The sequence below is a fragment of the Aquila chrysaetos genome, chromosome 24 (genome assembly GCF_900496995.4).
Source record: "Aquila chrysaetos chrysaetos chromosome 24, bAquChr1.4, whole genome shotgun sequence".
NCBI classification, from domain to species: domain Eukaryota; kingdom Metazoa; phylum Chordata; class Aves; order Accipitriformes; family Accipitridae; genus Aquila; species Aquila chrysaetos.
The window spans coordinates 10,507,627-10,522,402 of record NC_044027.1 but is presented as its reverse complement, the minus strand read 5'-3'; the positions used below and the strand labels follow the sequence as shown (position 1 = coordinate 10,522,402).

Below are 14,776 nucleotides of genomic sequence, written 5' to 3'. Positions count from 1 at the left end.
AGGTGGATTTGCAGTCCCCTACGGCAGTACAGCCTCTCAGGAGGACAAGGTAGGATCCTTTGGTGCTTTCCCATCATGCACATTATCAGGCATATGCCTTCCCTCTCCTTGCACTTGGGTCCAAGGCAAAACAGGGCTGTGAAACTAGAGTTAAGGAAGGCAGAAATCTGCCCTCGCTACCACAGGCTTTCTCCCTCTATCTCCATTTTGCAACCCCTTTGCACACAGTGTAGTCATTTTTTTCCTTTTTCCTTGCCGCACAGCACTACTGACTGCCAGGGAGAGGGAGCCCCAAGAGATTAATGACAGTTTGTATTAAAAGCAGACACTATTCGTCCAGGCTGACCGCTACATAGCCACACATTGCCCAGCTGATGCAGAGACCCTGAATTAAATTAGTCTTCCCAAATACATCAGAATCAATGGATTCAATTACATGAGGGTAAAACCCTTCAGAGGCTCCTTCAATGTAGCATATAAGCCAGATTTCAAATCTGGTTAAGAGCCCTCCTGTCATTAGCATTACTAACTTCGTTTGTGGTCCTGTTTCTGTTTAAGCAGGACGACTGTGAGCTGACAGCAGTCAGTAAAGAGCTGTAACACACAGACTCTAAAGCAGCACTTTCTTTTTGTTTTGTTTTGTTTTTTTTTTCCTAAACTAATACCATTAACTGCCCCCCCCCCCCCCCCCGTTTATTTCACAAAGCCCTTTCGGGCAAGAAATCAAATAGAGAGCTGCAGAAAAAGTGTTCTGGCTAAAACCCGACTCCATAATTTGTACATCTTAAAAACGGTTCAGCCATTAACTACAAGCAACCACATTCCCTGCAAGGTCACCTTCCCACAGAGGATGCAATAGAAGCCAAAGGGGAACTGAAGGGACCTGCAGGCAGCTGGTCCACCCCCCTCAGCCCTGCCTAGCCCTGAGGGGCTGATTCCTTGCCCACCCCCAGCAAGGAGACCCACGTCCACCTTGGGAAGGGAACCGCAGAGCCTGGGGCAGACGTGGAGGCTCTGCAGACGCACAGTTGAGGTGCCCTTGGCTCTCCCCACAAAGCTCATGATTGGCATGAGTGAAGGCCCCATGCTTGGCGTGAGAATACCACTGCTGTCCACCTTCCCAGCACCTGGCTCCTATGGGTTGCCCAGGAGGAGTTTCTGGGCAGTCTCAGATGCTAATTACTCCTATTAATGCACTATAATTATCAGCCACTGGCTCACTTTCCTCCCTGAACGATGCAGTCCACAGCCTGCATAATTTTTTAGCAAACCACAGCAAAACTTGCGGCTGCTCCATACCACACACCAACATCTGCCCAGCAAAAATATTTAGCATTATTTGTAAACCTCCAACTCCAACAGCTGGGATTCTGGAAAAGAGCATCTGAAATACAAAAGGGGCTGAAAATTCATCTCAGGGGGAGGCAGAAGGAGTTCATTTACCTCCCCACGCTCCTCCTGGCACAAAGGAGGCTTGGAGGTGAGGACCAGGCTTTAGATGCTCCTCCACAAGCCTCTTCCTGCAGCCGTGCAGCCACACATGGTAATTAAACCCTCTGCAATCTCAGCTGCATGATTCAATTTTGGGTTTGGCACATAGTTAATCCAACAAGAAACAAGAGCTGGTGGGGGCAGGGACTTGGCCTATCTGTAAGTTCCAGTTAAAGTAGTTTTAAAAATTTACTCATTCCTGGTTAGCTTTGGGTTTTGCTATTTCTAGTCCTATTTGGCGGGGGAGGGGGGTGGGCAGAGAGGACCTCTTCAGCCACCCCCAAAGAAAATTTATTGGCTTTTTATTTTGTAACCAAACTTTTTGTTCATGAACAGACCTGCAGCAATGCAGAACATTAAGAAAGGGCTTTTCAACGTGAAAATGAAAGTATTTCATTTGAGATGAAACAAAAGCAGTGCTGAACCTTGCCTCAGGCTGCTGTGACCTGGGTACCAGGATCTCCTATTGGCTCCCATCTCCGCAGCACCTGAGCCACCCAAAGATGCAGGAAACTCCACAACAAGCATTTTCTCGTTTCACATTTAATGAGGCACTGACATGTTTTGGGGGAATTTAGGGGCCTTTCGCTTCCAAGCTCCATCTTGGAGACCATGGACATCATCACCATCTCCCAACCTAAACCCCCAAGCAGGGCACACGGCCCCACCTGAGCCAAGCAGGCACCCACCAAGACCTGGGCTTGCAGGAGACCCACTGGGTTCACAACAGCCCTGCTCTCACCTGGAGCTTCCTTGTAGCCAAGGCCTTTGCTAATAATCAACAGTAAGTCAAGGAAATAAAAGTGCCCAACAGAGCCATAAAAGGGAGGATTTTGGCACTAGATCAAAAGCGTGCACTGGCTCAGAGAGCTGGGGGAAAGCGCAGAGGGCAGGAACAGCTCAAGGCTTTCCCACTGCAGGGATTCACCACTTTCACAAAGGACAAGGACGGACAAGTTCAAGGCACAAGCTGCTACGGCAAGAGAAAAACCTTGCTGGCTGATTTCACATTCCCTGCTGACACGCCGAAGAGGTCACGCGCAGAGCCAGCCGCACGCGTCCACCTCTAAAAGGAGCACCGAGGCACAGTACCCGGGTGTTCGCTGCACGAGGAACGCCTCGGGGGCGAGCAGGGGTCCGTCCTGGTCTCCAGGGCCCACCAGCGAGGAGGTGCTGGCAGGTGTGCCAGGGCATTTTCTCATCTGCAGCACCGGCTGCTGCCATGGAGACTGGGCTCGGGTTTCCACGGGCTGCCATGTGAACGCCTGTAGCAAGAACGCTCTTAGAATCAATGGGCTGTTACATGGGAGTCTTTTTTTTAATTTTGCTGTTAAACCGCTAAAGAAGAGAAGCCACCCGATGCCTAGATATATCTTGAAGTCCCAGGCAAAGAGGCTGCAAGGGTCTCATCAAACTCGTTAAAATAAATCGGCAGAGGCATTGCTCCACTCAGGGAACCAGTCCCTTCACCCCACCCCACCCCACCAGTAGCAGACACCCTCGCACTGTCCCCCCCAAAAGATGCTGGCATGTGCTTGTAAAAGCTTGCCTGAAGGTACAATAAAATTGGGTCTCTGATGCAACCAAGCCTGCCCTGACATCACCTGCCATCCTACAAGCCAAGGCTTCCACCCCACCCCAGCTTCATTTAGCTGGAAGGAGGTTTTGCTCAGGGTTTGGAGCCCGCATCCATGCAGGTGCTCACAAGAACCACCATGGTCCTCCCTGCTCGGCTGTGGTGGTGTGACCAGTGCTCAGCATCGCAGAGGAAGCCCTGCTGTCAAGGTCTCCTGCAAAGCCTGAGGAACCCCTTTGGAGAGAACCAAAACAGCTCTCTTCCTCATTTATACACCCCAGACAAGCTCTTAAGAGGGGGACAAATGTTATCAGAGGTACATAACCACCTGGGTGACTGTCACCACAGGACAGCAGCTCCCTCAAGGGGAGCAAGGTGAATATTTTTTTTCCTCTGTGCAGCAGTCCCTGGAGGGGATAGAAACCACAGCCATCTCTTTGAGTTGAAATAAGGAATTTAGTTATTTCTTCCAAAAATTAAATTGCAAAGTAGTGTGGTTTTGATATTACATTTTTGTTGCTTTTGGGGGGTTTTCTGATTAAAAACAGTCTTGAAATATCACCTGGGGGGGGGGGGGGGGGGGGGAAGTACTTCAGCTTTCCAACATGCCTTGTATTTCTCCCTCCAACCAAATTATCAAAATTATAAAACACATTTTGCAACAAATGAAACCACAGTATTGAAAAGTTTCAGCTATGGCGCTTGTAAGAGAACTTGGTGCCTCATACTGTACATCTTGAAGAGGAAAATTAATGAAAGATATCAGCACCTCTCTGCTCCACAGGGCATTGTGGTGGCTGGATGATTAAGCCCACAGGCATCAATAGCCAGAAATCATTTGACAGCAGAGGACAAAGGGAGGCCTGGCTTAAGGAGATGCTGGAGACCCTGCCTCGTGAAAACAACTCTGCAAAACCAAAGATTTAAAAGCCAGTTCTTCAAAGGAAAGTCACCTGTGGATAAGACATCTGGGCACAGCTAGCAGAAGGCATCAGGTGAGGAAAAGAACTGCGGAAAGCCAGGGCTTACAGCCTGAGCTCAGTCCCCACTTTCCTAAAACACCAGGTTTAAATGTTACGTTACCAGATGCCCAGATCTTATTAATCACGAGCTGTGAGGCACTGCAGGGGCAGGAGCTGAAGCATTCAGGTATTCAATAGGTGAAGTCAGTGTAGACCAAATCCATAGGACACACACCAGCCAGGGGATGCTGACTCCCAGCAGGAAGCTGTGGTCCAGCCCTGGCACCCTGCACTAACACAGCGTTGAATTCCTACACATTGCAGACGAGCATTTTTTAATTCAACTTCAACGTCCAGCATGGGAAAGGTCTATACTGGAAACTCTCATCTGGTGAGCTCAGGGGAAACGGGTCTCTAAGCTAAGAGTTACTGGTCTCTTAGGCACAAGTAATCATGACTGAATTATATTGGTTCTGTGTAAACAGAACAAAAAGCCAAAATCAATAGCATACATGCTTGCTCCTTTAAATAGGCCAAATTTCGAGAAGAACCAGCTGAGAAAGACAAATTGGGAATTGCTTTAAACAGCTCAGGAGTTGTCCAAAAGCATGAGAGTTGAGGAGGAAGGCATGCAGGTTTAAAACCCCCAGAAATTAGATATGGGAAGAGGGGAATGAGCACAAATTGAAAGCAGCTATTAAGGATGATAAAAGAGAAGAAAAAAGGAATTGGCATGTGAGAAGCAATGCAGAGTCTATGATTTGTAGAAAATCAGCTCAGACAAGGAAAATAAAGATAGGAGAAATCTCTGACCCGGCCATCCCTCATTGCAACACAGGTTCCCCATCGTGGCCCCCCGCCACGTGGAAGCAGCCGAACCACCAGCAGCAGCGTGGGAAGACAGAGCTGGAGAAGCCGCATTTCTGTCCACGTTTCGGAAAAGCCAGATGACATAACCAGATGACAATGAAATACTTTCCATTCCAGAAGTGACAAGGAGGAGGGGTTTCTCAATCCCGTCCTGATAATTCAAACTAAAAAACATTAAAATATCAGGCTCTCCCAAACACAAGCACCGATTTTTCAGTTTGGCTCAGAAAGCTGGGGAAGCTCCAAGGGACTGGGAAAAGGCTTTATGTTGTGCCAGTATGAAAAAAAGAAAAAAAAAAAAGAAAACAGGAGGCCTTGAGTAATTACAGACCTCTTCCCTCAAGCCAAGCCCAAGCAAAATAAGAGAGCAACTGATATGGGGCTCATTAATAAAGAAACCACAGATAATGTAATTAATGCCATGGTTTTGAAAAGAGTTGCCATGTAACTAACGTGGTATCTTGCCTGAGGAGATTAAGAGTGTTTTGTTGACAAAGATAACAGTGTTGATGTAATGATCCTAGACTTCTGTAGGGCTTTTCAGTTAGTACAGCTTGACGCCATGATCCAAAAACTCAACTGACTTCGTAAATGGCAAACAGGTTAAGACCCAGCTTGGAGCACATCTGTCTACAGGAGCCCAGACAACTAGCGTAACGTGCTGCCCTAGTTTTCAGCTAGGTCAGGCTAGGTAAAATGTATTTCAAAGCTTAGTGTCTTCTCTCAGGAAACACGTTTGTTAATAAAAGCCTCTTTTATCCAACAGACCAAAGTACAATATTATTTACAAGCTCAAGATCAGAGAAAGAAAATTTTAAACTGTTTTCTTCCAGTACATTCTAGCATCAAGCCCCTGGAAGACAGTCAGTCATGGGAAAGTTGAAAACCAAGGCTGGACTCCTTGCTAAGCAAGCTGCACTGATTTAAAGGAGGAATAACTGCCAGGAAAACCTATGGGCTGTGTTCAGCAGTAGATAGGTCAGACATAATTATACCTTTGATCTGCAGCATCCACAGCAGGAACGTGGGGAAAAGAAACCCCTTCTGGTGCTCAGCACAGCCTCCCTCTGCTCTGCACCAGCCCTTGTTTCCTCAGAGAGGTGCACAGGGCTGCAGCCCTCAGCTGGGGCATCACTCTGTCCTCCTCCAGTTGTTTTGGGCCAGAACTGCAGGAGCTTGTGTGCAGGAGACATTTGCTCAATCGAAACAGGAATAGCTCAGCCCAGTGATCCCCACATCACTGCTTTGTGTAACCAAGGGCAGAAATTTTTACTCACAAGTTTCATATATGGCACCCGGGTGCTGGATTTCAGAAGTGAATACGTTCTAAGCCTAAATGATTTCTTTTGGAGGTCCATGTGAGATGCCTTAGCGATGCCCTGTGTTCACAGGGGGGTGTTCAGGGCTCCCTAGTATCCTACCCAGGCACTCAAACTGAAACAACCCAAAAGGCTGAACCCTGCAAGCTCCACATCCAGGGGCCACATTCAGACTGGAAAGACTCTGAAGGACTCCCCGTGCTCCCTGCCACACTCTCAAACAGCACAAGTGCCTCTCCTCCAACAGCCTTTTCCAAAGCAAAAGCAAACAAAAAACCGTTTCTAATAGACCCTCGGGCAGAGAGCGGCCTTGCTGGCATTGCACGCAGGAGATGTGGCCGCCCCGAGCACACAGTCATGAACCTGCAGCAGGACATGAGACAGTGGTGGGAAGCGCGATGCCCCGTGAAGTTGCTTGAGCAGGAGCAGAGAAGCTGCCGATCAAGCCAAGCTCTTGCTGCAATACTTCTGGCACATGGCAAGCCATAAAAGTCAGCAAGGGCACAAAAACTGAACCGAGGCAGAAGGTCAGATCATAAAGTGTTGAAGGGTAGCTGTAATTCTCACTAGAGGATGCCTTATGGCTTGGTTAGGTGGTATAGCACTTTATTTCTTTGACATGGGGTGGTGGTTAAAAACCACTGCAGTTCAGATTAACATACTCCTTTCATTACATTTATCACACAATGGATTTGAGGTGCAATAAATTATCCATAGACACCTTATCCTACCTGAGAAACTGGTTTCAGAGGTCTCAGATGGCTGAGATATTAAAGCTAACAGAAACAAGAACAACCATCTCCAGATAACACCCGAGAGCAGTGGAGATGTTGCTGGGCTCAAGCCGGTCACACTTCCCCCGCCAGCCTTCGCTACAAACCCACAGGGGTATTTGGTATTAGCCCAGGAGATGCAAGAAGTCAGCAGCCCAAAAGGTCAAGGAGACCAGTGGGGTGGTGGAGTGACCCTTCCCCCATGAGGGCTTGTCTTTATTAAGCAGGATGGACCAAGCACAAGCTTTCTGTGAGAGGTATTTTAAAGACCAGCATCCAGAGTATGTACATCTGATTTACACAGGCTTCAGACTGCTCTGATTTTAAAGAAAGGATGCTCTGGTAGTACTTCAACATTAAGCAAAAGGTGCTAACAAGAAATTAGCAACTAAATCTCCATTTACTGCTTTCAAAAATTATCTTTGAGATGGACCTTCCTCCTAAATTTTAAGTAAAGCCAGTATTTGTCTCTTTGCCATAAAACCCCCAAGCTTTTCTCCTCTTCTTTGCATATGAATTCTCTTAATCATCAAGAACACCACATTGTGATTTGCTTTATTCAACTGGAATGTTTCTTGGTATGATCAAAAACTAGCAAGAAAGTCCTGTAAAGTAAGCTCTTTTACTCTGTATATTGCATATTCAAATTCCTCAACAACAAAAAAAGAATTTTTAGTTAAAACTCAGACTTGGTAATAAAAAACAAAACCTCACAAAAAATAATTTTTTTTTTTTTTTGCCATCCAGGTCATATTAATGTCCAAGCTCATTTTGCTCCATGTTCTCTGCTGCCACCAAGCATCACCTGACCCAGGAGAAGTACGCACTCATGAATCGTGCCACAGAGGACCATCTCCTCCTGCTTAAGCAGGTACAAAAGCAGGAGCAGAGACAAGCGTTTGCCCAGCACACGCTTCTGGTTCATTTGGCTTCCTGCTCCCTGGAAGTGTTTCTGAAAAATTACTTGCATGGAGCTCCCTGGCTGCTGGGTTACACACACCATAAAGCTTGAACAGTAATACCAGCCTCACCCCACAATTTCCCTTTCAGGCTGAAGGACAGCCTGAAGTCTACTCAGGCTTCCCGCCCAGCCCATCACCATGGATTCAGGCCACCCGCTAACTGGAAAGATGCCACGCTGCAAAATAAGGCTCTCCCCAAGCTCTAATAGCAGAGTCCAGGCTGAAAATTTTAAATCCTTGCAGAAATGCTCAGATGTTAACAAGAGACCTACCTTGGGTTTTGTAGTTATGAAGACCAAAGAGAATGGCAAGGAGGAGGAAGCAGCAGTCCCCACTGCTGAAATGCTGTATTTGTACGCACAGTGACCAGGTTGGACTACTAGTGAGCTATTACTATTTAGGGAGCTACCAGCAGTTTTAGGATAAAATGAGACCGAACAAGTGATTGCAACACCAATTTTGTTCAATAACAAATCTGAGCATGAAAGAAGAGACATGCCATGAACAAACTGAGCATTTGCATAGAGCTTTCACATTTTGAGCATTTTTTGAATCAAGAAGAAATATCAGAAGTAGTTTGAACTGTCCAGATAATTAAACCTGTGAAATTTTGTCTCTTGGGACATCAGTGGAATTTAAGCTTTATCTGACTTTTGGTTGAATGGCTTTAGGATCCCGGATTAAATTGCTTTATAAGAAGCCATGCGGTTTAGTAATGAGCTCAGCCCTCCTGCTCACATACAGTACAGGCAGACAAAGAAAAGACAAAAGATAGAAGTGGCTCAATAACATCCATGTCTCAAAGATTATTCATAAATTACAATCTACCCCTCAAAAAAAAAAAAAAAAAAAATCACAAAAGGAACAGACTGCAGTTCAGGTACAATTTAGGCTTCCAGTAACAAACAACTAATCTATTGCCTTCATCCACTTACATCTTCCTCCACTGTCACCCTAGCCCTCCATAATTATTTAGCTCTAAGTAGCAATTAAGGAATTCACCAATATACTAATATACTTCTATACTAATGTACTTCTAAGCGAACAAAGGCACAGAAAGTATAACTACAAAGTATAACTTTGGATCGTCCCTGCAGCAGAACTGATCTGGTCTTCATTATTTTCAAACTGTAACACATTAGTAGTGCATTTTTTTCTTTTAATAAATCCAAACGTCAAGGATCCTGAGGCGTCTCTGGTCCTGATTAAGTGCTTGAAAAATAAACTTGTCCCAAATCCAGAATATAGTTAGTCTTCCCCTGTAGACCTATGAATTTCACCACTTTTCTTATTATGGCAACATCTCACCAATTCACAGCAGTCACTGGGAGAACCGCTGCCAGCGAAGCTGGCTGGCAAATGAGCATCAGATGGGGGAGCACATCCTAAATAGGATCCATCAGGACTTGAGGACTAATTGTAGGGAGGTAGAGATCACCTTTCAGACATGCTCAGGAAGAGTACCACCTCAGTTCATGACAAACCCAACCCCTAAGCACCCTCATCAGGAAACCAGCAGTATGCTCACCTGTAAGCCTGCCTGCTGCTGCAACACTTGTGTCCTGATCAAACCCCAGAGCAGATGGTCTGAACCCAGCTGCAAAAGGCCACTTGGCCATACATGAAGCATAGTTTTCATGAAGGAGTTAGCAAGGTGTAGCCAGACAGTTTAAGCCAGGCATGAGAACAGAGACTATCCCCAAATGGTTAACAGCAATGCCTGGGAGGGTGAGGGGAATACAGAAAGGAGTCTACTGCTCAGTCACACACGCAAAAAAATCTCAATTTACATTTGCTGGCAGGTTTCCCCCTCAGGATGCCTGTTTGCATGAACTCAAACAACAAACCTTGGCTAGAAATCCCAAATAAAGCAGAAACACAAAGGACTTGCAGCCTGCCTCGCTCAGCCCAATCGCTCGTCTCCTCTGATGCATGCAGAGGAGCTGGAGACATGCTCCGAGCTCCTGCTGGGTGAGAGCAGCTCCGACAAGGAAGAGGCAGCCCCAGCACCATGAGCACCCGTGGGACTTGGGAGCAGCCACCCCTCTCCCACTGCCAGACTCCCCGGGGAGCCATGCCAAGGAAGCACGATGCTTTGTAACCCCCAGAATCACAACTGCATCCTCCCACTGCAGAGCTTCAGCCCTTCCCACCTCCTCAACGATGGCAAGCAGCGGCAGCAAGTCCTCCCCAGGCAGGCATCACATCCCACGCGTGGGCAGAAGCAGCAATCATCCAGCCTCCTCCTTTTTCCTGTACCATGCAGAGACCTGCCACCCTGCTAACATCACCGTTTCCTTCCCTCCAAGAAAATCCAGCTGCAGCCAGGCTTACAGGCAGATCCACAAATACCTCTGGGCATGCAGTGGCCTGATCCATCTCATCACCACCTTCACCAAACCACCCCTCTTGGGCTCAATGCAAATGCTCAGGAAGGTCACCTAAACTCACCTTGGCCTCCATCAGTTCTGAGATGTGTCAAATTACATTCAAACCATTAAAGAGAGGTATTGCAATAAAGAAAATAATAAATAGTAGCCTTGCCTGGGTATTTTGGCTTTTTACCCAATTGCTCATTAGAGCAACTCATTTCCCCAGGAGATATTATGGTGGTGAGACATACCAGAGGGACATGGGGAGGGGAGTACCTACTGCAGCAATGCAGGAGAGTCATACCTGAGCAGAGGAGTCCTGGATTTCATTGGTTTCTTTTGGCACCTAGACAGTTGGAGAGAGAAAGAGGAAAAATATCACTGCCCAAGGACCTGCACTGGCTTAAGCCTGTGCTTACTGTTGCCTCCAGGATTGAAAAGTGCACTGCCTCTGACTGCACAGGGAGCATCCAGGGAATGAATGCACACTGGGAACCAGTCATTCATAGCAATGTGAGGGAATAACTTTTAATTAAACCTCTCAAGTTTGGGGTGGGTTTTGCAGTTTCTCTTGTTTTTGAAGCTAACCAGTCCTGAGGAGGGCCAGCAAGGGACGGAAACAGGTGCGATGTGGGGCAGAATTATCCTGTGGGTTCCAAATTGCAGTCAACTTACTGATGCTTAAAATAAAACCTCCTCCCTTCTGGGTAAGCCACTGGAGCCATTCAGGTGAGTGCTCCAGGCCTACAGAGCACAGGATAATACAGATATTAAGAGCAGGTTAAGAGGAACCCATCACCTTGCAGTCTCAGAGGACACATCCTGTAGCTTTTAAGTCAGAGATTTGTTCTTCTTAGCTCTAGGGAGCGAGTCCAACTTATCTCAGAGCTACAGCCAGTACCTAAGGGCTGTCAGCACGAGACATGCCAGCTATCATTTTGGGGATGACCATGGGTTACTCTTGCTAGGAACTCAGACACACCAATCTCCCTTAGAGCAGGCAGACAGCCAGCGTGACCCGCTTTGCATTACATACTCTGCCTTCTCTGCATTTACTCCCTGGCAAAGCCAGCTCCTAGTTAATTCCTCATCATGAGGGCTTTTCCTAAAATCCTCCTCTTAAAATAATACAGAAATTGATGCAGCCCATCCTGGGGAGTGGAGAAATTACTGCCGGGCTGCTCCAGGAGCAGGGAGAGGCAGGGGCAGCAGCACCAGCTGGGTGTCACCACTCCCTCTTTGCTGCCTGGGCACGCCAGCACCAGGGTGCCGGAGGAAGGAAACATTGGGCAGGACCCAGACAGGGCAGATGCCCCATCCCACACCCAGTTCCCTCCCCTGACACTACCCTTTCCCAAAAGCTCTCCCAGCTCCTCACTAAACCATCAGAAAAGGGTATTACACATGGGACGTTCGTGCCAAATGCTGACATTAGGCACTTGCCTCTTCAGCAAGCCTTTTCCAGGCAGCTACAAAGCCCTTCTAGATACCCGGCCTAGAGAGATGAGGTGTCTCCCTGGGCCAACTCCAGCTCCTGAGGAAAGCCTGGGTGCTTCACGGCTTTGGGGATTTACTATGTGATCTGGGCCTTTTGGTGCAGATGAAATATTGCTGAACACTGTAATAAGGGTGAAATCCACAAAACTTCCATTTTCCAGCAATGCTGACAAAACAGAGGAGACAACCTTTGAAAGGACAATGCACCAAAGGGTGCAATGCGGCAATCTTGCTGGGAGCGAGCAAGGGTTTCAAAGTGATGTACAATTCCCAAGCACAGCTTTCACCCCCTCCCAAAAGCAAAGCTCCAGCTGCAGCATTACTCAAAAGCTACTCAAAACTTTCCTGTCTTAAACATATGAGCACATAGAGTCATACACACACCCAGGCTTTCTTTGGCTCAGAAACTCTCCCTTTAACTCATTCTCCCTTTGCACCAAACCCATCTATGATTTGAAGGGAGGGTTTGGATGGTGAAAGAACCACCACCCCGTGGGCTGACCACCATCGCCTCCTTGCATCTCAACTCAAACTGGAGACCCAAGTACTTCCAGGCTGCATTAATGCCCTGGGGTGGTCCTTTCATTTGAATCGTGTTACACCAAAGCAAAGCATGGGCCAGCAATGCCCAAATTTGTCAGCTGCCCTCAGCCACACCTCTGGCCAGGCTGGTGAAAGCTCCCGTGGGGAACTGAAGCGGTTGAGGTTGAAGGAGTGCATGCACGTTGAGTTGTAGCTGTGGCAGTGCTCGCTGGCGGCTGCTGGGTCTCCCATCATGAAGGTCAGTTGCTGTAGAGCACCCTGGGGAGGAAGAGACACAGAAACCGTAGTTTACCCACATGATTCCTCCAGAGGAGAGGAAAAGGTCTGGGAGGCAGGGAACAGGGTGGGGGGTGTCTCTAGCCTCTCAATATGCAGGGACTTCTTTACAGAACGGTTTAGGCAATCAACATTCACTCCACATCTTCAAGAGCTGGATACAAAGATCCTCGGAACAAAGACTAAGGGCCAGCAAGGTGCAAGCTATTCTTGAGTTAAATAACAGTGTGGATTCCAGAGGTGATAAGCATGCTGCAGGATCAGACCCTTACTATTCACCTCCAAAAGACCATCCTCCCCAGCCCAGCCTGAGCAGTACCCCAGCGCAAGGGCAGTACCAAAAGGGAACCCTCAAAGGGCTGACAACTGTGTGCCTGCAGGCAGCAAAGGCTTGCAACTCCACATCACCTCCCTGCATACCTAGGCCCTCCAGGTCTCAGCAAGGCAGCAAGGACTGCTTGGCTGGGTGCCGCATGGCAGCAGGGAGCTGCTCTTGTACTGCAAAGACCCTGCTGAAAACAAGGGTGCATGAGGAGAGAGACCAAAGGGAAAATACTGTGTATGGGAGAGGACTTAGAAGAAGAGAATAAAGCATGATATTGGACTCCCAGCATAGACCACCAGACAGAGGAGGGAGGGAGGTAGATATACAGAGATGCCTGTTTGTCTCCATAATGCAAAATGTCAACCTCCAAGGTTCTGCAGTTGGCAAAAATCAAAACTGATTCAAAAAGGGCTTCCCTGCCTTACTAGGCTGCCTTCACACTTCCTCCATTAAGCTCAGGGTGACTGAAATAATTAGTTAGCAACACAGTACCACTGATGCTTGGGCAGCTTTTCTGCATGACCCAACTATCCAGAGGGAACATCTGAGCCAGCTCTGTCCACCCAGTGGTCCTCTGCTACCTCCCAGCAGCAGCAAATGCAGAGAGGAGCATGTCTGACCTGCCAGCTGATCTCTTCACTAAATGAGCTGAAATCTTCCTCCCTAGGCTGGAGGTGCAGCTGGGCAGCCCACTATAAACCAGGGACAAGGAGAGAGCTACACCACAGAAATGGAGAAGAGCTTCAGGTTGATGACACAAACCAGGGGCTGCTCTCAGAAATGTCACTTGGGCTTTTTCTGTAAGAGCTAGATCTGTTTGATGCCCTCAGTTTCTGTGTATGAGTTTAACCATCAGATATGTTTCAACACAAAGCCTGACAGCCTTTGAATTTATCAGGCATTTTAATAAGGAATCTACTTTGACCCGCTGGGAATCCTTTGCTGGTATAGTCCTCAGAGCAGGGACTTTATCTTCAACACATGCATGGGACAAGCTCCCTGGCCAAATGCTTTGCATGCTGACTGCACAGATGACTTCTGTACACAGTACAAGTCATGGTCAACAAGAGAGGATGAGTGTACATCTGTAACCTAGAGGTCTACTGCTGACCTGACTGCTGGCACTTGTGTTGTCCTGACCCAACAGCAAGCACTTTGCACAATTCAAAGCCTTTGCAAAGCTCACCCTCCCCAACTGTAAAAATACATGGTGTGTTTTAGGAAGAGAAGGCAACGGACTCCTTCAGAGGGAGTTGCAACCTCACTTCATGCAACCAGAGCGGATCATGTCCTCAAATACAGCCCTGCCAGGTCTGCCCAGCTCTCACCTTAAAGGGGATCTCAAAGGACTCGATCAGGCCTCCGACGATGATCAGCCCCTCAGTGTTCACTCCCATCCCAAAATAATTGGACCAGCTCACTCTGTCCACCAGCCGGCAGTCCACATGCAACTCCAGCCTCTCCAAGGAGATGCCGAGAGCAACTTGGTGCCAGTGCCCATCGCCGAGAAAGGAAACTGGAAACCTGCATGCCCCAGAGGGGGAAAGGGAAGAGGCACAACATGAAACTTAGGTCCCACACCTTATGCAGGACCAGGCTTCACCCTTACCAGCTCCCAGGATCCCTCATATATCCACCCTTAGTGCAGATGCAAAGGACAGTACTAGAGAAATTAAGTCTACCTTATTGTCACAAGTAAGCACCATCACTTCTCTTCCAGCATGGGAATGCTATTTCTATCCAATGGATTTGGGCACATCTACAACCAGTTGAGGTGTTTGGGAAATTATTGGTATTTGTGTGTCTCCCC

The 14,776-nt window shown here is 47.7% G+C and overlaps 1 protein-coding gene across 4 annotated transcripts in view; it reads right to left on the bottom strand.

Annotated features, from left to right (window-relative positions):
• LOC115335340 (collagen alpha-1(I) chain-like) overlaps positions 1–14,776 on the bottom strand; it is a 98,272-nt gene that overhangs the window by 45,797 nt on the left and 37,699 nt on the right. For 2 of the 4 annotated variants that reach the window (XM_030000835.2, XM_030000836.2), the window contains exons 4-6: positions 14,295–14,490; positions 12,480–12,623; positions 10,630–10,671 (exon numbers count right to left, since the gene is read on the bottom strand). In XM_030000835.2, the coding sequence (XP_029856695.1) occupies positions 10,630–10,671; positions 12,480–12,623; positions 14,295–14,490 (382 nt within the window). Of the gene's footprint in view, positions 1–8,225; positions 8,672–10,106; positions 10,185–10,629; positions 10,672–12,479; positions 12,624–14,294; positions 14,491–14,776 lie in introns of those variants that run through there. The other 2 variants (XM_030000839.2, XM_030000838.2) reach the window with 2 other exon arrangements.